The 24,960-nt window shown below is 42.9% G+C and overlaps 1 protein-coding gene across 1 annotated transcript in view; it reads left to right on the forward strand.

Annotated features, from left to right (window-relative positions):
* Positions 1-11,021: 11,021 nt before the first annotated feature.
* Positions 11,022-24,960, forward strand: part of LOC147012986 (guanylate-binding protein 2-like) — a 49,853-nt gene continuing 35,914 nt past the window's right edge. Inside the window, exons 1-4 of the mRNA XM_085854409.1 lie at positions 11,022-11,269; positions 20,668-20,795; positions 21,121-21,230; positions 24,542-24,797. Of these exons, the coding sequence (XP_085710535.1) occupies positions 11,095-11,269; positions 20,668-20,795; positions 21,121-21,230; positions 24,542-24,797 (669 nt within the window). The 5' untranslated portion in view covers positions 11,022-11,094. The remainder of the gene's footprint in view (positions 11,270-20,667; positions 20,796-21,120; positions 21,231-24,541; positions 24,798-24,960) is intronic.

Genomic DNA, 24,960 nt, shown 5'->3' on the forward strand with positions numbered 1-24,960 from the left:
TGTATAATATATATAAATATATATATATATATATATATATATATATATATATATATCTTCTTCGTTCGGCTGCTCCCGTTAGGGTTCGCCACAGCGGATCATCCGGCATGATCCGCATACTGATTTGGCATAGCTTTTACGCCGGATGCCCTTCCTGACGCAACCCTGGTCGCCTCTTACGACACAGGGATAAGGATTGGGTTTCGCCATGATTCCGGGCTGCCCTATACCCTCTCATAGCACGGCCCAGCGCAGAGCTCCCGTCCTCAAGCGATCCTCCAACCCAAGCCTTCGAGTAGCCGGATTACAGGCGCACGCCACTACACCCGGTGTGTGTGTGTGTGTGTGTGTGTGTGTGTGTGTGTGTGTGTGTGTGTGTGTGTGTGTGTGTGTGTGTGTGTGTGTGTGTGTGTGTGTGTGTGTGTGTGTGTGTGTGTGTGTGTGTGTGTGTATATATAGACATATATATATATATATATATATATATATATATATATATATATATGTATGTATATGTATGTGTATATATGTATGTATGTGTATATATGTATGTATGTGTATATATGTATGTATGTGTATATATGTATGTATGTATATGTATATATATATATATATATATATATATATATATATATATATATGTATGTGTATATATGTATGTATATGTATATATATATATATATATATATATATATATATATATACATACATACATACATACATACATACATACATACATACATACATATATACATACACCATCATTGTGCTAGTTATCTGACAAGTGCCCTGTGTATTTTATGTGAGCAATTGCAGTAACTTACAATCTTATCTATAATGGAGCAGATGCGTATATGGCTATATATTTATGCCTCGTTAGGTTTGGGGGTTTGATTTGTATTAATTAACGAGCTTAGTATGGTCAGAAGGAAACAGTTTGCAGTATGTTGTCCTGATGAGCTCATAACAAGGGTGAAATCTGAATTGGTGGCTCTAATTTCATTTATTCTTGACCTCAGTCTGCAAATCTCAGTCTGCAAAGGCATAAATCTCAGTCTGCAAAGACCTAAGTGCCATACAGTCGCCATCCTAGTTTGGAAGTGATGTGTTGGGATAATTTATTTGCAGGACGTGTGTCATGTCACATCTTGGGTCAGTGTGCTCCTTTCATTACCGAGCTGTTAGGTGGAAGGAGGTTATGTTTTCACCCCTATCTGTCTGTGTGCAGGATATCTCAAAAAGTTATGGATGGATTTGGATGAAATTTGTTGGACACTTTGGGTGTGTGACAAGGATGAACTGATCTCATAATTCCTGAATCTGACCATCACCCCTCTGTTATCCACTTTCCCTCCAAACTTTGTGTCATCTGCAAATTTAGAAAACCGACTCTTCACTCCACTACCCAAATCATTGATGTAAATAATGAATCGTAATGGTCCGAGTACTGATTCCTGAGGTGTCCCACGACTTACATCTTCCCAGCAAGACATATGCCTGGTGTTGGCTTAATGGTAAGGGTGGTGAGCTTGGGATATTAGGAACCTGAGTTCAAATCCCACTCAGCAGTTGAAATAATACCAAGTGGGGTTGACTCTGCCTGTCATCCTTCCGAGGTCGGCAAAATGAGTACCAGCTTGCTGGTATCCTGTGTCGGAGTGGCGACCCATCCAGGATTGTGCCCAATAGCCCAGGAGACTACTTAGACAGCACTTAGAGTATGGTTCCAATGGATGGTTGGAACAAGACATCCACCCACTCACAACCACTCTTTGCTTCCTGTCACTAAGCCAGTTTGCAATCCAATTAGCTACCGAACCAGCCACTCCACAAGCCCTCAATTTGGCTAACAACCTCTGATGTGATTCCTTTTAAAATGCCTTCTTGAAGTCTTGATATACTATGTCCACTGCCTTTCCCTCATCCACCCATTCAGACACTGCTTCATAGAACTCCAAAAGATGTGTGAGACAGGAACTACCTTTGGTAAACCCATGCTGACTACCTTTTATCAGTTTGTATTTATTGATATAATTCCTCATCTAGTCCATAATTATTGTCTCCAACACCTTCCCCACAACTGAAGTCAAACTAACAGGTCTATAGTTCCCCAATTCTTTGCTGATCCTTTCTTAAATAATGGTGTTACATTTGCTACTCTTCAAACCTCCAGCATCTGTCCTGACTCCAGTGAGCTGTTGAAAATATCCATTAATATCTCGCTTACTTGCTCAGCCACATCCATCAACACTCGGGTGTGTATTATCTTATCCATTCTTATATTTCCTCGCTGTTGCTTTACTTCCTCCACTCCAACCTGGATCTTCCACAAAAACCCTTCCTCACCTCCTTGATAAATACTCTCAGCTATTGGAAATTCTCCTGACTTCTTGTGTAAAAGTTGAAGCAAAATACCTGTTGAATGTGCCTGCCATCTCACATTCATCACGAATCACTCTCCCGGCCCAGCAGGCCTTCACTTTGGACTCCTCTTTCAAGAGCCCACCACCCTCCGTTCTCACTGCAGTACGCTGAGGGACGGGCTTGGAGGAACGCAATGTGCGAATTCCCGTCAGCAAGACGAGAATCACTTGACCACAGGTGATACTGTACCCCCTCACAGATTCCTCACATCTCGGCCTCCTTGCCCACCCTTAGCACACGTACAGCTTTACGCATCTGCTCCACGAACACCTCAGCTCTGCCATTCAGCCTGGTGCTGCGACTGGTCAATGGTATCCAGTGTCCCTTAAGAGACAAAATTCTTCTTCGCCCTCCGGTGAGTTCCAAGATATTCACTGGCAACATCAAGGTTTTGAAGCACTCCACAACTCTTCAGGATTTCCCAAAGCATCCAGACCCCCCAAATCTCCACTCAGCCTGTTCACAAACTCCTCAGCTACCCTCTCATCCTTGAGCTTGCCAACATCCAGCCGAGGCTTGGATGGTACCACAAGCTGCAACTTCAGAGTTGCTACAACAAGCCTGTAGTCGGTATTGAACTGAGCACTCCTGTAGACCCTGCAGTTCTGGATCATCCTCCAACGACCATCAATGAGCACATGATCAACCTCCTTTGCCACACCGCCAGCGTTGGAATACCAAGTCCAGCGATGAGCCTGTGGGCGCTGAAACCATGAACCAGCCACCCTAAGTCCATGACTTCTTGCCACGTCAAGGAACTTAGTGCTCTTCTGGTTCACAGTTCCAGATCCATGGGGACCAACTCACGTCTCATAACCATCCCGATCAGTTCCAGTCGATGCATTGAAATTCCCCAGACGAGCAGAGTATCTCACCTGGGGGCACTGATCAACCACAGACTCGGGCGTGGCATAGAATGCGTCCTTCACGGTGAAATCACTCGCCTCAGTCAGAGCATAAACATGACACCCAAGGAGTGACGAATCTTGTCTCATAATGTGCTTGTTGACTGATGTTACCTCAATTATCATTGGAGTCAGCTTGTTTGACACAGCTACAGCAACTCCTTGGGCATGGTAACCATCAGAGTGACCAGACCAATAGCAGGTGGAACCACCTGCCATGATCTCGCCGCAATACGATCTCCGAACCTCAGAGAGTGCTGCAATACCGATGTCCAAATGCTTGAGCTCAGATGATAACAAACAGGTGATCATCCTCTCTCAGGGATAGGACATTCCAGGCACCCACCTGAAGGGACTGCCTCAGATTAACCCAAGGAGACTGCCGTCTGGTGGACGACACCTCAGCACCACTCTGCCACACTCTCCCGCAATCTGACCCGGGAATGTTACCCCGTCGTTTCCCTCCTATCATCCAAGATTGGGGGTCCCGAAGGCTTTGCCCCAATCCCGTCATCCAGTGAGCTGCCCTGCGAAGGGAAACTGCACAGGAGGTACTCCCACGGAGTGGGTTTTCAGATTTTTTTTATGCTTCGAGAATGTTTTACGGAATGAAGGGTTTTACGGTGGCTGGAGTGCAAATGCTGCCACCAACCTCCCTACAAGTAGTAACCCAACTGAAGGAGGACTACCACAGACACAGTTGTGCACTAGATATAGATGGCCATTGGCTCACAAGGAGCTCCTCCTTCCTTTGACAGGTTTTGCTTTGAATCCTGCTGGGTGTCCATGTCCAAACACCCCCCTCACCAGAAAACCTGGTAGTGGAGACGGTTTAGTCGTCGACAACCCGACCATGGAACAGGTTAGTACAGGTTTACATGATACCTGCAGCAAGAAAGGTTCTTCGAGTGCTGTCTCTGATCCAGGCATTCCCATAGCAGATCTGGTATACACACGTATTTCACGGAAGGGTGTGGCTACACCGCAGTACTTCATGGACTGGCGGGATAATGGAATTTGGTAAAAGGCCCTCGTAAGGTCAGTAGTAATTAGATACTTCCACTGAGAAATTTTGCGCAGGATGGAATCTACGTTTGGCATAAGAGAGGGTTGGGACTTACTGTACCGGACCACATCAGCAAAGGCCGTGACTAAGCGAAAACCGCCACTGGGCTTCTTGATCAAGAATGAGGGATTCAGATATTCTACAGTAATCCCCAAGTCCTCAGGGCGAGCAAAGACTTAAAATTTTTCCAGGTCATCAAATTTGTGTTGTAATTCACACAGCTTGTCATGCGCATATTGTGGAAGACGGCCTTGGCGTTGTGGAGGCTGAACAGGGCCCATATTAACAACAGCCTCAAAGGGGGCTGCAGCCTCATTGTTGCCTTAGAACACTGGGTCAAGCACTTCATCATACTCTTCAAGCAGGGCACAAAACTTTGATCGTTCGTCGGGAGCGAACATGTCAGGGTCGAGGGTCACAGTCGTAGCATGTCCTGAGGGTGATGTGAGTGTGCGTTTTACTTTGGTGGAGCTGGTCTCGGTTATAACCACATGGGTGTTCTTTGGCGTACTCGTATAACCACCTGTACACCAGGCAGTTTTGGCAAAAACTGCTCCTGATGTTTGAGAACTCGTGTTTCGTTGGTTAAATTGGGGATCTGAAACCTTCCTGCTGATGCTATGGATGATACTGGGAGGGGGCCAGAACTCACTTGGTCGCAGTGACCTTGCACTTGGGGCATCCGTGCTCGGTTCGAGTGTGAACACTGAGTCACTACTCGACATGTCATTTGGGAGGACCATTTCGATAAACTCTCCGGGCCAGAGTAGTTGTGTGGGGTGGGGCACATAGTACATGAGCTTGGCGTACTGCATGTCGATCAAGGCTCCTTCCCTGAGACCCGTATACGTACATGGTGCCATCACCCAGGATAACTTGGTGCTTCGCAGGGCGGATTGAGATGTCATTAGACTCCATGAAAGGCATTCCCACCAGTACCTCCACGTCAAGATTTTTGACGACCAGGCCCTCGAACTGAAATTCTCTTCCATCATGTGTCAGTGTCAGTCTGGTCTCACCAACAATTTGAAGAAGGGACGCTCCATCAGTCTGACGAGTGGACTGCGCACTCTTCTGAATCTTGGCTCCTAAATTTCTTACAGTTGTCTCACGAATCAGCTTTCCCATGGCACCGCTGTCAATGGTGACTCGGGTTGTGTGGTGACCGTGGAAGGTGTCGAGATATGGAGACTGGTGAATCTGGACACGTAGTGTAGTGGCCGGTTCTGTAAAATCTGTGTTACTAACTACCTTGTCCCCATGGGCACATGTTATGCCTTCAGGCTCATCGTCTGACTCTTCAGTTATGTCAGCCACTTGGCGTGCTCTTGCAATGAAGCGACGATCTCATTCAGGGAGGAAAGGACATTCACTGAGGAAATGACTGTAATCAGTACGACATACTTGTTTGCAGAGGGGACAGGACTTCGTAAGGTTGTTGGAACGAGTCCCCGAAAGGACTTGACGGGGTTTTGACGATGGGAATGATGCCCGGCGGGAGGCTTGTAATGGAGATGTTACAGTATGCATTGACTGCATCTTCAGCAGTGTGGAGCTCATCTAATAGTGAGTCAAGCGCCTGGGATATCTCTGGCTTTATGGAGGCTAAGGTGCAGGACCTGAGCTCGGTTCCATAGCGTTGTTTAACGAGTCCGGGGAGTCCACTGTGAACAAGACGAAGCCATGTAAGCACAACAAAGTTCTCCAGCGAGGGGGTAACTCCTCATCTTCAATGATCACCTGGCTATGGTGGGAGATTCTGCCATCTCGTCGAAGCAAGGTATCTTCCACAAACACCATCAGGCGTTGGTACAAGTCTTCATTGCGCTTCTCGTGGTTATGGCATGTCGCTGCAAAGTCAATGAAGTGTGCACCCGTCGACTGGAATCCAAAATGTAGTCTAATCGACTGCCATATGTTGGCTACTGAAATGGAGTTTCGGACTATGGTGTTACGGAATATCACAGGGCAGTAGTTTGCAATCTAACCCAGTATAAGTTACAGTAGGCGACTTTCTGTTGGGCAGTGTGATGCTGCTCAACGGGGACGCTCTCACCATCATCCAAGAGTCCACGAAGAGGGAACGCTCTGCTCTTCTTCTCCCAGGTGACGCCCTCAGTGAGGAAGGGAGCAAAGTTGGGAGCGAGCGATTAAAATATAAAGGAAATTGTGTCTCTAACATTCAAATGAGTTTACCGTTTCACTCTTGCTGAGTGACCACTGCTTTGGTGCACGGCGTGTGGTAGCCATTTTGGTGACGGGAATGTTGCACAGACGATGTTTATGACACAGCGACAGAACGAGCTGGTTGGCCGCTCACCTTCTTGTAAGGTGCGATTGGGGTTCAAAGATGGTTCTCGTAACAGTGACGTTCTGTCGATCGTCGTCTCCAGGATGAAGAGTGCATGGAATCGTATCCCGATGCTGCCACCACGCTACAAAGGTTAACTGAATTCCCCAGCGGAGCACCACAGCCAAAACACCAATCTTGATGAGGTTGAAATCAACTTTAATATCACTCATCACACAACGTGCCCGACTGGGCCAAGACCATGCTCGCCTGGAATGGCCCCTGCACGGTAAACCCGTGCCCACACAGACATGGAGGACAGAACAACATAATGGTGGAAGGCAAACCTGTAAGTACGGGGTAATTAAATTTTATTTATTTATTTGAGAACCCAAAATAATTCACATTCACTGTAAACTATATCTGTTAGGAAACCTAATATTTTTCGTGAATGTAGCCTAATGTTACAGAAAGACGTGACATGATCCTGAGAGTTATCAGGCATCACGTGATTTGTCATGTGACCCAGCAGTGATGTTTCACGTTTTTCACTCTGTCATGCCATGGCGCTCACCATGTATGAATGCGTGTTTCTCGTCAAACATTACATCAAGATTGCATCCTTTAGGGAATGTCAAATTGAATTTAGAAGTCGCTTTGGTAGTCGTACGAAACCTTCAAAATCAGTGATATGGAAACTGGTGAAGCTGTTCAGAGAAACAGGCTGCATGAGAGTTAAACATGCGTCAGCCAAGTGTTGTTCCACCAGAGAAAGATGATGAAGTGTGGAATAGAATGGAAGCAAGCCCGAAGAAATCTCTGACAAATTTAGCACAACAATCTCACTGTTTACAAATCCACAAACTCACTGTTAGTGATTTAAAAGCAATAATTAATCAGTGACACAGTCAGTAACATTCCCTAAATATCTTGTGTCAGAGAGCATGCTACGAATAATGAATTTGTGTCTGCAACATAGTGGTGGACGGACACTTTCAGCACTTCATTTGGGGTAATCAATTGTGTGGCTCATGTCACGTCTTTCTGTAAAATTAGGCTACGTTTGCACAAAATATTAGGTTCCTCACTGATCTAGTTTTTGGTGTGTGGGAATTATTTAGGGTTCTCGAATAAATAAATAGATCACCCTGTACCTTTCATTCCAGGTAAAAAACACTGATAGGTAAACCGCAGCAAAGGGGTGAAGCAACATGTTTGAACTGCTTAAAGGGGCTGTCACACCTTGAAGATTTAGCCAGCAATGGCAACGTATAAAAATGTATGTAAAACGTTAGCGTACGCTGAAATTTTGATGTTTTTTAAAAAAGTTTTTGGCGTATTCATAACGAGTTGGTCGTATGCATAACATATTAGTAACGTACACAGAATGTTTCGTTGTCTTATAGATAACTTATACCAACAAATGATTAGCGTGTTGTCGGCGTTCACAACCTATGCCCAACGACAGTTTAACTTAGGCATAGCGCGTTGCACATATCGCCGACGATCACGTGGCGTAGCCTGTTAAAAAGCTGCCACACGCCGATTTAAATCATAACCGCCTGAGAATTGGAAGTGTCAACCACGCAGTCACACCTTGACGATTGAGCCAGCGTATGCCGACCTATGAGAAATGTGTCTAAAACGCTGGGACACGTCGAATACGTTATGGGTAAGTTTGGTTTACATGAAGAGCACGCTGAAAAATGATGAAGTACGCTGTCATACGTCGTAGTACGTCTAGTACGTCGTGAAATTTCAAGCATGCTGAAAATTTTACGACATACTCGCCGCATGATTCTCACGTTCCGCTACGCTGGCCATAAGTTGTAGGCACGATATGCGATCGTTGACACACGTCGACACAAGTTCCTTGTAAGTTACTCATGAGTCGAAACACGTCGAGGTAATGTGCATACTCGAAACTTATTTTCTCCGTCAAGACACATTTTCTTTTTTTCTCCTTGGCTCCGTGAAGGCACGTGCCGAAATATCTGAAGTTGTTGTTGTTGTTGTTGTTGTTGTTTTTTTTTGTTTTTTTTAGTCTATCACGAATTTTAAAATATATTCGGACATTTGCTTTTAAGTTTCGACGTCGACGTGACGATATCCTCAAACAGAAAATATTCACAGAGGAGGAACTAAGAATAAGACATGAGCAAACTGAAGAGGCAATCGGACGTGACGTAACGGCACGTCATGACATATCGGAAGTTATTGTTGTTATTTATTTATTTATTTATTTATTTATTATTATTATTTTTTTTTTTTGCAAATGCTGCCAATACGCCATTATACGGTAGCTGTAAATTAGAAACACGTTCAGTAAGTTCTGTGGTCGTCCGGAAGACGTAAATCAAATATGTCTACATACGTCAATATGCGTTGGAGGTACGTTACACATAGGTTCAAAGCACGTTACTCATAGGTTATAAATAAGTTTTCGGTACGCTAAGCATTACCTCGATGTGTTTCGACTTATGAGTAACTTACAAGTAATGTGCCTCGACGTGTGTCAACGATCGCGTAACGTGCCTACAACACGTTACTCATAGGTTATAAATAAGTTTCGGGTACGCTAATCATTACCTCGACGTGTTTCGACTTATGAGTAACTTACAAGTAACGTGTGTCGACGTGTGTCAACGATCGTATAACGTGCCTACAACTTATGGCCAGCGTAGCGGAACGTGTGAGTCATATGCTGGCATACGTCGTAAAATTTCAAGCATGGAAAATTTGAGGACAACCGCAAAGTACAACGATGAAAGCCAGCGTACTACGACGTATGGCAGTGTTTTTCAGCGTGCTCTCAATGTTATCAAAACTTACCCCTAACGTATTCGATGTGTGCCAGCGTTTTAGACAAATTTTTCACAAGTCGGCATACGCTGGCTAAATTGTCAAGGTGTGACGGCCTTAAGGAAGCAATGAAGGGAAGCTTTCCCAGGTGTCTGGTGTTATGTTGTGTGTGTGTGTGTGTGTGTGTGTGTGCGCGCGCACGCACGCACGCACGCACGCACGCACGCACGCACGCACGCACACACACACACACACACACACTCATTTATTAGTCACCCGACCGGTTTCACCAGAGGGGATTATAGGTTTGCTCTATGTTTCTCTCTTTCCCACCTTTGGTTTTGTATCCTCTTTCTCCCATACCCTTTAACATATTAAATTGAAACTTGGTACATGGCTTTAATGTGATAAGTCATAGAATAAGTTCGAGTTTCAGGGTGTTTCGTCATCATTTTTCACATTATGCCCTTTTTATATTTAGAAATCGAGGGATAGCTGATCACTGACTCGTGTAATAATATGTGATCTTTTCGATTTGTTGGCTATCCCTTGATTTCTAAGAAAACATGGTTCTGTTCCAAAACTCTGGAGCCGAACAACATTCAAGATCCCTTGGCTGTCACTTCACTCCGGCAGGATCTTTCACGTTTGGATCGTCCGATTCCGGAGAGGGTTCATGAAATGATCTGTCGTAAAGTTCCATCCAGGATTCTTCAAATGGACCAAGGTGAGTGTGAAAAGAAACTTTTACAATTTTAGATTTTGTGTCCTTAATCTGAATAGATGGTTCAAATGCCTCTTTCCACTGCGTGGAATTAACAGGGGAAAAAGAAGAAGAGGCAGATGAATTAGTAGTCGTAGTTGTGTAAGGAAATGAATTAGGGCCTATTTATCTAATCAGATCCAATGCACATCAATGCTGCCGGAGAATTCTCAAAGCAGAGAATATACTTGGTTGTTTACCATTGCTTTTCCCTGGGGTAGTTAAGGCAGCAATTTGGCAAAGGATACCAGCACACAATGGCCTTACCCCTGCAAGAGACACCGTGGGATCTTTGACATCTTCCCATGAATGCGGGCAGATTGGATACCCGGCTTTAACATCCCTCTAAAGGACGGCGTGTACTCATTGGTGCAACACCTTACCTGCAAAACACCAGGATGACAGCTTACTGGGTTTGGAGTCAAACTTAAAGGTGAATCTGATACCTGTTGGCTATGTTGTCAAGCAACCCATTCTTATGAATGTTTCAAATCCTTGTTAACTGAAGTCGATTATGTAATCGGTGAAACGTCACATATCAAGTGAGTCGAGGAGTTAATTCTCGTGTTTGATTTATGGTCTCTTAATATACCATTCATCACCAGCACAACTAGATTGTATCCATGTCCACCTGGATCTGATCATATACTCCACTTCGGAATTCCCCTGAAATTTTCCAGTAAGATTCAATTGAGTCACGCGTGTGTTACAAGAATACCAATGCTATGTAGTTTCACTTCCTTTTCTCTATTTATAAGAACCCTCCCTGTTTCCCAGTTCTCATTCGGTACCACCCCTCTTGCTCCACTCTCGATCTCCTTAGTTGTTCTCTTCATCTCTCGCTATGGACTCACCACTCATGCTCATCTCGTCTGATACAAAAGGTAAATTCGTGCTGAATGAGGAAACTGCGAAGATACTGTCCGCCATCACTAAGCCCGTCGTGGTTGTGGCGATGGTGGGCAGATACCGTACTGGGAAGTCGTACCTCATGAATCTCCTTGCCGGACACCAGACTGGTGAGTGAGCACTGTATTTGGGAGAGATAGTCCCAACTCCTAAAGATAAACCTAATCATAATAGCTGACGATAACTCATACCATCCTGGTAAATTGAACCAAATCGGTGACCATAACGCTAACAGGTAACTTTAACTCATACAGTTAATCTTAAGCCTATAATAACTTGCGCTAACCCAGACTGGTAACCCGAACGGAATAGGTGAATGTAGCCCAGACAGGCAAACCCAAATTAAACACTTGACTCCAACTTAAACAGGTAACCCTAACCTAAAACAGGTAATCCGAAGGAAATGTGTCCATAACCACCTATAATTGTAACCCTCAGTCATACAGTTAACCAAGCCTGGTGTTGGCTTAGTGGTTAGGGTGGAGGCTTGGGATCCTCGGGTCCTGAGTTCAAGCCCCGTTTGCCGTTGAATTAATATACACTAGGAGGTTGACAGTCTGTCATCCTTCTGAGGTCGGCAAGATGAGTACCAGTGTACTGGTAAGGAGGACATTGCATCAGCGGCATAGCCGCGTCCCAACCAATGATGCAACCAGCAGCCACAGGCTGCACTCGATAGAGAGATACAGTTAACCCACGAGGTAACTAAACGCAGGCAGGTAACCTCTGCTCTTGTCTGTAAAACTAGCTAACACCAGATACCAGATGATAACTCTGACTAATCCAAGTTCAGGGTTTTCTTATTTTGCCTCAGAACAATAAGAAGGTTTTAGTTTTTTTCAACATAGTGGCACATTGTGTGAAATTATTGTTATAACATTACAATACAACAAGAAAGAGCAATCAGAGATTGCAGACCCATCATCAGGACTTGTTTTGTGTGGTGTATTTTGTGTAGAAAATAAATGGAAGGATGTACTAAATTAAAGGTTGTTGAGTGTAAATAAAATGTCTAAATGGTCTCGTTGGAGATGTGTAAAGGTCAAAGGTTTGAAAAATTGTAAAGGTCAAAGGTCTGAAAAGGTCTAAAGGATCGAAATGGCCAAAGAGTATTCAAAGGTTGAAGGGGTCAAAAGAGTCTAATTTAAAGTTTAAAGGGTTGGAATTGTCTGAAGGGATCTAAAGGGTATTAAAAGGTCTGAAAGGTGTGAAGGCCGAAAGTGTAGAAAGGAGTCTTAGGGTCTTTGTGGTTCGAAATGATGTAAGAGGGTCTGAGAGGTCTAAGCTAAGGGTTCTAAAGAGTGGAAAGTGGTCAATATGGTCCTAGATGGTTCTTTTGGGTCATCAGGGTCGTTTGGGTCCTCAGGGTCTTTGGTTCTCAAATTATTCAAGGCCTAATTTCTAAAATTGTGAGACAAGTCAAAAAACTTACACACAGAAAATCATGATGCTGTATCTCAAAAAGTTGTGGACAAGTTATGACAAAACTAGGTGGATGAGTTGGTTAAGTGACAAGAACAAACCGATTCGATTTTGCTTCAGATCCAGCCTATCAGTGGCATACAAAATGTAAACCGTTCAGACTGGCGGAGGTATGTGCTCTACCGAGTGCCGTTATACTTTGTTCTGTTTTGCCAAGTGTCACTCTGAATGATTTTTTTTTCATTTGTTGTTTGCGAAAACCGAAAATTTTTCAAGTATATTGGTCAGTCGATTTTGTTATTCCGTCTGTCTGTTTCTCACCTACAGGTCACAATTTTAAACCGATCTTCACAAAACTTCATCACATGGTAGATTTTGTCACACGGTAGAAGCCTATTGCTTTTGAGGTCAAAATGTCAACATAGGCCAAAGGTCAACAACTTTGAGGTTTCTAAAGTCCTCAATTTTCATTCGATTGACTTGAAATTTGAAGAGCATTTATAATTCAGGTCACTGAATGAAACAAGCCAATTATTATTGAGGTCAACATGGACCGAAAGGTCAACATAGGTCAAATGTCTACAACTTAGGTGAGATTTCTAAAATCCTCAATTTTCATTCAATTGACTTGAAATTTGAAGAGGATATATATTTCAGGTCACTGAATTTAACCAGCCAATTATTTTTGAGGTCAACATAGGCCAAAGGTAAACTACTAAGGTGGTATTTATAAAATCCTCAGTTTTCATCTGATTGACTTGAAATTTGAAGAGGAGTTGCATATTTGGTCATTGAATTAAACCTCCAATTATTTTTCAGGTTAAATTTGTTTGATGGATTTTGCAAGTATCGTGCTCTGCACGACGTCTTCTTCTTGTTTTGTCTGTTTGTCTGTATGTTAATCACCTATGGGTCACAGTTTTAAACCGATCTTCACAAAACTTCACCACCTGGTAGAATTCGTCATAAGCAAAAGCCTATTGTTTTTGAGGTCAAAAGGTCAATATCGGCCAAAGGTCAACATCTTTGTCAAATTTCTAAAAAAAACCTCGATTTCCATCCAATTTACGAGAAATTTGAACAAAATTTGCATCTCACGTTATTGAATTCAACCACCAATTATTTTTGAAGTCAACATCGGCCGAATTTCTAAAATTTTCAATTTTCATCCGAATGATTTGAAATTTGAAGAGGATTTAGATATTTGGTCATTGAATTCAACAACCTATTCTTTTTAAGTTCAAATTTGTTTTAGGGATTTGGCAAGTGTCCCGCTCTGCATGATGTCTTGTTACTTGCAAAATGGAAGATTTTTCAAGTATATTGGTCAGTTGATTTTGCTATTAATTGCCGGAATCCTCGGATTTCGGCAATTATGTTGGTCGGTTGTGTGTGCCATTCTGTGTGTCTGTCTGTCTGTTTGTTTGTTTCCCCTGTAGCAGCCACACCGTTTCAGTGATCAGGACCAAACTGGGTACAGATGTCGACCATGGCCCAACTTAGACACTTGTCGTTTTTGGTGAATCGAGGTCAAAGTTCAAGGTCAAGGTTACCGAAAAACTGAAATTCTTATTTTCGCAATAACGTCCGCTAAAATGGTCGTATCGACTTCAAACCGAATCCAAAATGTGCATCTTCTAAGACAAACACATCCAACCATATGTCTCATTAGGGTGTCACACCAACACCCTTCTTAGCGGTCGGGGGTCGAATGTCAGGGGGGTCGGGTCAAAACTTTCAAATTGTGATAAAAACGCCATTTCAAGTCCGATTCACTTCCAAGTTATGATCATGACCAAACTATGTGCTATAACTCATTAAACAGTAGCACTATCGACTTTCAGACCCAAATTGATTTCCAGGTTTTTTTTTTTTCAGAGATCATGGAGAAATGATAAAGTTATTCCGGCAATTCCTTGCTCAACGAGCAATTTCATTCTGTCTGTCTGTCTGTCTGTCAATCGCCAACAGGTCACAATTCCAAATCGATCATCAGGTAACTTTACCAAGTTGGAGAGGTAGTCTCAAATGAGAAGCCGAATGATTTTGAGGTCAAAGGTCAACTCAAGGTGAAATTTCTATAATTGTCATTTGTTTTTAATCTGAAAAATCGTCAATTTTCATCCGATTGACTTGAAAATTAAAAAGCAATTGTATAATGCATTACTGAACTGGGAAACCAACTATTTTGAGATTGAAAGGTCAAAGGTCAACTCAAGGTCAAGCTTCTAAAATTATCAATTTCAATCTGAAAAATAATCAATTTTCATCCGATTGACCTGAGCTTTGATTAAGATTGTCAATTGTAATCTTAATGAAATGGCCAAGTTGATGTATCCATGGCAACCATTGGAGAGGGGGTGGAGTTTGCAAGTATCGTGGTCTGCATGACATTTTTTTCTTGTTTCTTTGTTTGTCTGTTTGTTTGTGTGCAGGATATCTTAAAAAGTTGTGGACAGATTCAGACGAAACTTGGTTGATGAGTTGGGTAGGTTGTAAGAACAAGCTGATTAGATTTTGGTTCAGGTCTGAATCCAGATCTGGCCTATCAGTGGGATACAAAATGTAAGCTCTTCAGCCTGGTGGAACTATGCACTCTACCGAGTGCAATTGTAGTTTCTGCTGTTCCTCTGGAATGCAGAACATCAAGTTTTTACACATTGACATCAACTCCATATTACAAAGATATTTGTACGCATTTTTATTTCGTGAAACAATAAACAGTATGCTTAAATTACATTACCTATATAACAGGATTTACCCTCTCTGAACAACATTTACGTGAAGACTTTTTTTTGTATACAAAGTCGAGGCTCATGGAGGAGCTAGAACATAGAACTAATGAGGATGTAACAGAACAAAAGGAACCGTAGAAAGAGGAGTGGGAAACAGCAGCAGGGTTGAGGGACAAAATAGAGGGAAACTTGGACAAATAAGGGATGTGGTGAAGAATGAGGGCTTTGGGAGGATGCACGGGGTGGACAAGATGGAGACAGAAAGAAACTCTCAGGAAAGAAAAACTGGGAATTTGAAAAGAGGTGGGCTTGGGGAGGGATAACGGGGGTAGAAAAAATCATACTTTTGGATGGGGGATGATCTGAGATGGTGGTGAACCGTTAGGTGTACCAAGGAAAGACTTTGCACGATGGTTGTTTTTAAGATCTCTGTAAGGTTATTATTTATCAATCACATTGCTCCAATAATCACTGGTAAAATTTTGGCACCCTTCAAATTCCAGAATGTTTTTATTTCATTTTTGAGATCTTGGTATTTGGTCAATTTCTTGATTTCTACATTGCTTTAGCCAAAATTGCTGGGAACAGACACCTCAATTCATGTGACTGACACCTCAATTAGTGTGTGTGTGTGTGTGTGTGTGTGTGTGTGTGTGTGTGTGTGTGTGTGTGTGTGTGTGTGTTCGTTCGTTCGGTCATTAAGCATAACATAACATTCTCTTTGTTAACCCCACCTACTCCCTCACCTTTCTCTCTCTTTTTCCTCCCCCCTTCCTCACACTCTTCCTCCCTCTCTCTCTGTTCCCTCCTTGCCCCCTTTCTCTCTCCTCCTCTCAGACCCCCCTCCACACACCCTTTCCTCCCACAGTGTGTTGCAACGTTTGGTGAAGTGTTGCTCTCCCCACCCACCTTCCTCACTTTTACCCCCCCCCTTGCTTCCCCCACCCCTCCTCACTTCCCCCTCCTCCTTCTCTCCTCCCTCCTCCCTCTCTCCTCCCTTTCTCCTCCCTCCTCTCTCCCTCCATCTTCTCTCCCTCCCTCCATCTTCTCTACCTCCCTACTCTCTCTCCCTCCCATCCCTCCATACTTTCTCATTATTCTCTCTCTGTCCCCCCCCCCCTCCTTCATATTCCCATCAGCGAAGTGATGAGTTGTATTTGCTAGAATTAAATAAAAGTTACAACTGAATAGGGAAAGCAAAAACATATATATATATATATATATATATATATATATATATATATATATATATATATATATATATATATATATATGGAAATTAAAACCGTTTAAAAAGGATAGAGCATGGAAATATAGAGAGGGGAGGGGAATAGGGTAGTGAGGGAGAGAGATAAGGAGAAAGAGGGGAGGGAGAGAGGAGGGGAAAGAGGGAACGAAGGGAGAGAGGAGGGGTGATAGGCAGGGTTGGGGTAAGGGGGGAGGGAGGAGGAATAAGTTTTCTTCTGTATCCAACCTGTCCACCCCATTCCTGTCTACACAATTGTTTTTCCAATTCTCCCTCTATTTTGTTCTTCAACTCCAATGTTGGTGTACCCCCCCCAGCCAACCACCACCACCACCACCACCACCCTCTTACTACTGTTCCTTTTGTCCTGTTGTGTCATGATCCATTTCGTGTTCTAGCTCTTCCACGAGCCTTGACTGGATATAAAAACATGTCATCGGTTGATTACCATTGCACAGACTTCATGGGCCGAATGGTCTCTTTCTGTGTTGACGTTCCTTGGAAGGGAAGTCATATATTATATATTGTGAACCGTGATGTCTGTCCGTACATTCATCTGTCTCCTGTTTATGGAGGCCACTTCTTGTGCTGCATTTGAAAAGCTCAACTTTCAATTTTGAAATGACAGGAGAACAGGCATGAGTAATGTTGATGCCAAATTTTATTTCGCCACCAGGATATTTTGCCCTCTTTTGAGCCAAATCCAATCTCCACCGCCAAATGTTGCACTACCATTTTGCAGTGGGTGGTACAAGTAGTTCAGAGCTTTAATTCTGAGTGAAACCAAGAGTGCAACACAATTGACCTTTTTAAAGTCCATGAAATATTATTTAAATTGATAGATCAACTTCAACCTTTCCCGTCACTGGGGACAGATACTTTTGCCTGCTTTTCCCATCACTTGGGATGGGTACTTTTCCTTGTTAAATAATAATGAACCAGCTTGTAGTTTTATGAAGAGAAGAGAAAGAGAATGAAAGAGAAGAGAAAGAAGAGGCTGCTGCTTTCCTGTCTGAAAGGTGAGGGATGTCATGGCAGAGGGTAAGTCATCAGCAAATAGATAAGGAGGATTTTCCAGTCAGAGAGCATTGATGAATACTCGGAGTAGGACAGGGTCCAAGAGACTGCCTTGGTGGACTCCAGTGTTGACAGGGAGAGGAAATGAGAGGATCTTGTTTTAGAGCCACATACACTGATGAGCCAAAATATTATGACCATCTGCCTAATTTGCTGTTGGTCCACCATGTGCCACCAAAACAGTGCCGACCCGCCAAGGCATGGACTCTACAAGATCCCTGAAGGTGTCCTGTGGTATCTGACACCAAAACATTAGCAGCAGATCCTTAAAGTCCTGTACGTTGTGAGGTGGAGCTGCCGTGGATTGGACTTGTCAGTCCAGCACATCCCACAGATTCTCAATCCGATTGAGATCTGGAGAATTTGGAGGCCAGGGCAACACCGTGAACACTTCATCATGTTCCTCAAACCATTCCCGAACAATGTGTGCAGTGTGGCAGGGCGCATTATCCTGCTGAAAGAGGCCACTGCTATCAGGGAATACCATTGCCATGAAGGGGTGTACCTGGTCTGCAACGATGTTTAGATAGGTGACACGTGTCAATTTGCCGTCCACATGAATGGCTGGACCCAGGGTTTCTCAGCAGAACATTGCCCAGAGCATCACACTCCCTCCACCGGCTTGTCGTCTTCCCACAGTGCATCCTGGTGCCATCACTTCCCCAGGTAAACGGCGCACACGAACACGGCCATCCACGTGATGTAAAAGAAAACGGGACTCATCAGACCAGGCGACCTTCTTCCACTGCTCCAAGTTCCAGTTCCGACGCTTGCGTACCCATTGTAGGCGCTTTTGACGGTGGACAGAGGTCATCGTGGGCACTCTGACCGGTCTTCGGTTACGCAGCCCCACATGCAGTCGGGTGCGATGCACTGTGGATTGTGACACATTTTTTCCGTGACCACCATTAAAATGTTCTGTGACTTTTGCCACAGTAGACCTTCTGTTGGTTCGGACCAGATGGGATAGCCTTCGTTGCCCTTGCGCATCGATGAGCCTTGGGCACCCAACACCCTGTCGCCGGTTTGTGGTTTGTCCCTCCTCGGACCACTGTCAGTAGGTACTCACCACTGCTGACCTGGAGCACCCCACAAGCCTTGCCATTTCAGAGATGCTCTGACCCAGTCGGCTGGCCATGACAATTTGGCCCTTGTCAAAGTCACTCAAGTCTTTACTCCTGCCCATTTCTCGTGCATTCAACACATCAACTTCAAGAACTGACTGTTCACTTGCTGCCTAATATATTCCACCCCTTGACAGGTTCCATTGTAACAAGATAATCAATGTTATTCACTTCACCTGTCAGTTGTCATAATGTTTTGGCTCATCAATGTATTGGCTATTAGAGTGGAGGAAGTCAGTAACCCAAGAGTGGAGTTGGCCTTTAATGCCATATGCAGAGCGATTGGAGAGCAAGGTGGGGGTGCCAGACTGTATTGAATGCTTGAGATATGTCAAGGGAGATGGTCCTGATCTCATGTCTGACATTGAGGTCCTCCATCCATTGTTGGGCGATCATTTTGGTTTGAAGGACTTGCCAATTAACATGGCTTCTGTACGTTTGAATTGTGGTATGGAAATAATATGATCTGTGAACTTTGGTAACTTTCGATATACAATATTCATGGAAATTGGGGGAAAGGTGTGGCAGGTTTAGAAGAGTATCGCGTATGTATGAATAAGTGCATAAAACGTCTTTGAGTTAATTAATTGGATTGCCATCAATTAACTGATGACACTGACAGGCAGACTGATGTCTCCCCTTTTGCCTTGATGATTAGAAAACCCCTCCGATCTGATGTCATGTCTGACATTGAGGGCATCCACCCATAGTTGGGAGAGTCGAAGCAGCATGTCCAAGGTAGAGTGGCCTGGTCTGATTCTGAATTTCATTGATGATCTGAGATCTGACATAGTCATTGGAGAAGAGGAAGGATTTCATATTAACTGTGATTATAAATTCCATGTCCTTGGTGATGATAGGAAGCAATCTGATAGGCCTGTAGTTAAGGAGATCAGTTTTTGTACCTTGTTACCTCTGCCGCCGAAGGTGTACAGAGGTTGTATTTTCACCCCTTTTTGTCTGTCTGTCTGTCTCTGTCTGTTTGTCTGTCTGGCTGTGAGCAGAATATTTCAAACAGTTAAAGACAGATTCGGACAAAACTTGGTGGAGAAATTGGGTGTGTGAAAACGACGATATGATTTCATTTTGGTGAAGATCCAGATCCAGATTCCGTATACTATAATTATTATAGTGATTCTTCACCATTGAGAGATAAGGCCAACAACAATATCTCAAAAAGTTATTAACAGATTCTGACAAAACTTGGTGGACAGGTTGGGCGTGTGACAAGGACGAAAAGATTCAATTTTGGTGAAGATCTGAATCCGGATCCAGGTGCGAGAACTAAAAATATTTCAGTAATTCTTCACCATTTAGAGATGGGGCCAAAAACGATACAGAGCACAATATCACAAAAAGTTTTATGGATGAGTTGGTTTGGAGCCAAGAAGAAGCCGATTCGATTTTGGTTCATGGCTGGATCCAGATCCGGCCTCTCAGTGGGATACCGACCCTGTTCTCCAAGTTTCGTCCGAATCCGTCCTTAACTTTTGAAGATATCCTGCTCGTAGACGGACAGGCAAACAGGGTCGATAACATAAGCTCCGTTCACCTTCGGTGATGGAGGTAATTAATTGGTCTTTATAGATATCCATTTGATGTTGGACAATGATTCACTGTCATGTTCAGGGAAAACGTTAACACAACAACTACAACAATGGTGTGCTTTTTGTACATCGTCATATCAGAAAGCTACGTACAATTTGCTTGAAATAATTATTTTGAAATATAAAGGTTGAGAAAATGTTTCAGAAAACATGACTTTGAGTGACACCTTCATACTTTTCCTGCCATCTCTGCACCACATTTCATGAAGTCCACCTGTGCATTTTTGTCCATCTGTGTTTCCTCAACCTCCCCACCAATCACTTGATCTCATGTGCATCTTTTTTTTTTTTTTCCAGGATTTGCTTTGGGACACACGGTCCAGTCTCAGACAAAGGGAATCTGGGTTTGGGCCCTTCAACACCCTTATGACAAACACAAGTACCTTCTGCTGCTGGACACAGAAGGGCTCGGAGATGTTGAGAAGGTTCTTTTATTTCCTATTTGATTACAAGTGAAACATAACAAAATCATTGCTTCCAAATCTGTTTTCATCTGTACTCAAATATTTTGTTTGTAATCAAATGTTGTGTATGGGTAGTACGACAGACATGTTGCTGGGCTATGCAGCCCTGGCATTAAAGAAACATTTTCTCCACCATTACATTGATTAATTAAATGAATCGAAATTAAAATACCAGACCTGCTTTTCAAAATTCTCACTTACTCTGAACTGCAGTACAAACCTGATGTTTCTGAACAATATTTGTTTGTTTTAGAAAACCACCTTCCACCCTCTGTGTAATTTACAGGGCAGCTCCTCAAATGACATGTCGCTCTTCATCATGGCCTTACTGCTCAGCTCACAACTGGTCTTGAACACCACAAGCGTCCTCAGTAAAGATGGCTTGGACCAACTACAGTATCCTCTCATAAGTATAAGCCTAGGCCTGCACATAACAGAGATGGAATGAAAGAACAGCTAGTTATAATAAAAAAATATGTCATCCAACGTGTATGAGACTTAAACCTGTGCCTCAGATGCAATGAATATGTACCGTAAGTGTTCATATGTGTTCAAGTCACAAGACAGTCCTGGCCGAGTGATTCCCAAAATAAAGTACTCTGATATTGGTCAACTAAGAACATTTGTTTTATGATTCTCCTCCGATTATTCAACAAAGGAAAACTATGACAGAGTTCACCTGGAATGCCACTTGTTCATCTCGATGATGCTCTTCATTTTCTTATTGCTTGAAATTGATTGAATGTAAGTAAGTAAACAAATAAATAAATAGTGCAGTAAAGATAAAGCAGATATCTCTTGAAAGATTGAGCAGCAACTTTCCCCACAACAGGATAGGAAGGCTCTGTGCCAGAGTAAAATGGATACTTGAACTCAGGTGGAACCACTCTTACAACCGCAATAGAACCACAACTCATTACAGGTATGCAAAAGGTAATACAATATTCTGATTTATTTCTCAAGTCATAAAACTAATGGTATTCCATCATATCTTTCGATAGTCATCCGATTTTCAATCCCCACCCTCCATACATCCAGGAAATCCTGTTCCTTTAAAAGTCCAAAGAATAATGTCATCTCAAGATCAGATCTATTTCACACCTTGGTTAAAGGTCATTGTCCAGGTCCTGGAGCAGTTTCCAATCTTCTCCTATCGTCCGGCAGACTGGTGTGCGAATTGTGTCTTTAACGCTAGAAGCATGGAAATTGGCACATTGTTGGAGCATGCCCGAATGAATATTTACAGCTGTAGGGCCATTGCAGATTTATCTCCTGATAGCCATGGCAGCCATTTTCCAAAATGGCTGCCAGCGAATACTAATGAATCCAACTCTATGCTATGTTCTTCCACATCTTGCTTATTTCTTCACATGTTTCTTTCAAGAAAGGCTGCTAGATGTTTTCTAGGCTCATATGCAGATAATGTATCAGATGTTTTTGATATGTGTATGATCAAGTGCAATCTATGTTTGATCACTAAGAGAGGCTGACTTCAGGCTCTACATAAATGCTCTGTCACAGATTGCCCCTTGGTTCTTCTCACTTGACCACTCCAATTATACCAGATGGATACCAGTACACAGACATGACATGGTCACTCGAGCAGACAAACACCCTGCTGTATATGCGGAATTTCTCAGTGGGAGCTTTACAGTCAGGAAGACAGGATGTGAGTTCTCAAATATAGCCTTCGATCACATTCATGAGCAGTACAATGCTTGTGTAAAGAGTGATGGTGATGTAGGTTTGACAGAGAATCCTGCAGCTCCACAACACTGCAGCTCTGAAATGTGTCTGGTCCTGAGATGGCTCATGTGATTGAAGAGTTTCAGGAATCAATGAAGAAGTGAGAAAATAAGGCAGATCTTCAACACCATGAACAGTCAAAAACTTTACAGGTGACATTCTTCACTCATGCGCCGCAGGCACTCAGCAATGTGATTGAGGAGATGGGAAACTCAATCATTGACAACAATTGTGACCTTCTTGTCCAAAGCACGAGAGAACTAGCTGACCCAGCTGCAGTTGATACGTTGCACAAGATCGTGAAACTGGGTAGAGAACAGTATGAAACATTTGTCACTGAGCATCTTGTTGACTAGATACGATCCAACAAGGATCCCATGAAACAGAACAGCCTCCTTCTCTTCAGTCGACCACCAGTGCAGGAGAAGTCAAGAGCTAAACATCAGTTGTCATCTGTGAAGAGTGACTGTTCACTTTTTTTTTCCAGTTTGTACATTGCGTGCCACACTCGAGACGGAGACCTTGATGAATTACTTGCAGATGGAAATCAGGCATGCCCATCATCACTCTCAAGTATGGGCCGACCAAGGCATGGAACCAAGTTGGATATTGTGAACTGCCTGAAAGAGCTGATTCCTCCACAAACAAGGGATTCCATGCCTGCTGCTGTACCAGATCCTTCAGTGGATAAGAATGATTCACCGACTGCAGATGCTGTAATCTTGTATGGAGAAGCCATGACGAACATGCTGAAGCCTAGTACTGCACGCACCTTCTCTGAGGATGCAGCCCAAACATCCTTGCCTTATATTACATCACAGCTGTAGCGTGCACACAGGGTAGATTTTGTATGGGATACGTCAGATAATGAAGTGTTGAAACCTTGTTCGGCATTAAAGCAATTGCAGCTCCAGTTGATAGATTTGGACAGGGCCTTTGATCATAATTGTGTTTGGTTCATATATTGGAATTTTCCCTTCTTTTTAACAATAAAAAAGGCACGCTTCTTTTTAGTGGTCATACTAAACACCGCCCTGAGATGCCCGGAGAAACCTGGAGAAGTCCAGAGACACCTGGAGACGCCCCGGGACAGTCATACTAAACAGCACCCGGAGAAGTCCAGAGACATTTTAGCAGTCATAACTGATATTAAATCAATTAAATGAAGTTACGAACACTGCCCGAAGAAGTCCGGATTATTTAATTTATTTAATTTGCGTGCGGTGTTCATAACTTTATTTAATTTCCGCTCACGTTTTAAAACTAAAATGCGATACACTCTACAAACTTAATCTCACAATTTAAACAGTGAAATTGAAATTATAACACCTCGGAATTGAAATTTAAACAGCGGAATTGAGCTTAACAGCAGTTCTGACTCCTAAAATAGTCTCCGGGTGTCTCCGGACACTGTTTAGTACGACCCCCTTTTAGTGCATAAATGGCTATTGATTGTAATGAATGTCGCATAATCTGCTATTACTGTGTGTACGAGATTATTGTTCATCCAATTCTTTACAAAAGTCTGCTTTAGTTTGGAACCGGGTCTTTCATGGAACGACAATTTACCGTTCCTTGATTAAAACATGATCCCCGACATATAACAAAACATTTGCACATATTCGAATGTACAAATGAGTGAAAGAAATGTGATATTGAGCATTGTAAATTGGTACTTTTGGCATTTCTTATGCCGTGTATGCCTTATGGCCATGTATTAACCGCATCCCTGACTTCTCATTTTTTTTTTAATGAGAAAAAGTGTGGCTTGCACTCACCAATTTATCTTAGTCATGTGTGTCCCTGGGACTTCATTTTAAAATGCTGTTGTTATTTCATTCTAGTTTGGAAAACGTTTTATAAACTTACATTCAAGTTCAATTGCTTGGTACTCAGTTGTAACTAAGGCTTCCAAGTATGCACACTGCATTCGAATTGTATTTCCTTAATTTTTTTTCCAGGCTTGTTATAAACTTGGCTGATCACATGAAGACCAAGACGACACAGAGTGATGATGAGAGAGGTTCTGACTTTGATGAGTATTTTCCGGGTCTTGTGGTGTGTGTGCGTGATTTCACTTTACAGCTGGAAATAAATGGCCAATCCTGCACTGCTGATGATTACCTGAATCATTGCCTGGGCCTACGCAAGAAAGGGAACACACGAGAGTGTCGCTCTTTCAATGAGCAGCGAGAACTGCTTGAGCAATACTTTCTGGTAATGTGTGTGCATGTGCGTGTGTACATGTGTGCACGTGTGTATATTTTTATGTATATATATATATATATATATATATATATATATATATATATATATATATATATATATATATATATATATATATGTGAGGTGTGTTCAAAAAGTATCCAACCTTAATTTT

Source organism: Eptatretus burgeri, chromosome 14 (genome assembly GCF_056783735.1).
Source record: "Eptatretus burgeri isolate ZD-2024b chromosome 14, Ebu_testis_v1, whole genome shotgun sequence".
Lineage (NCBI taxonomy): Eukaryota > Metazoa > Chordata > Myxini > Myxiniformes > Myxinidae > Eptatretus > Eptatretus burgeri.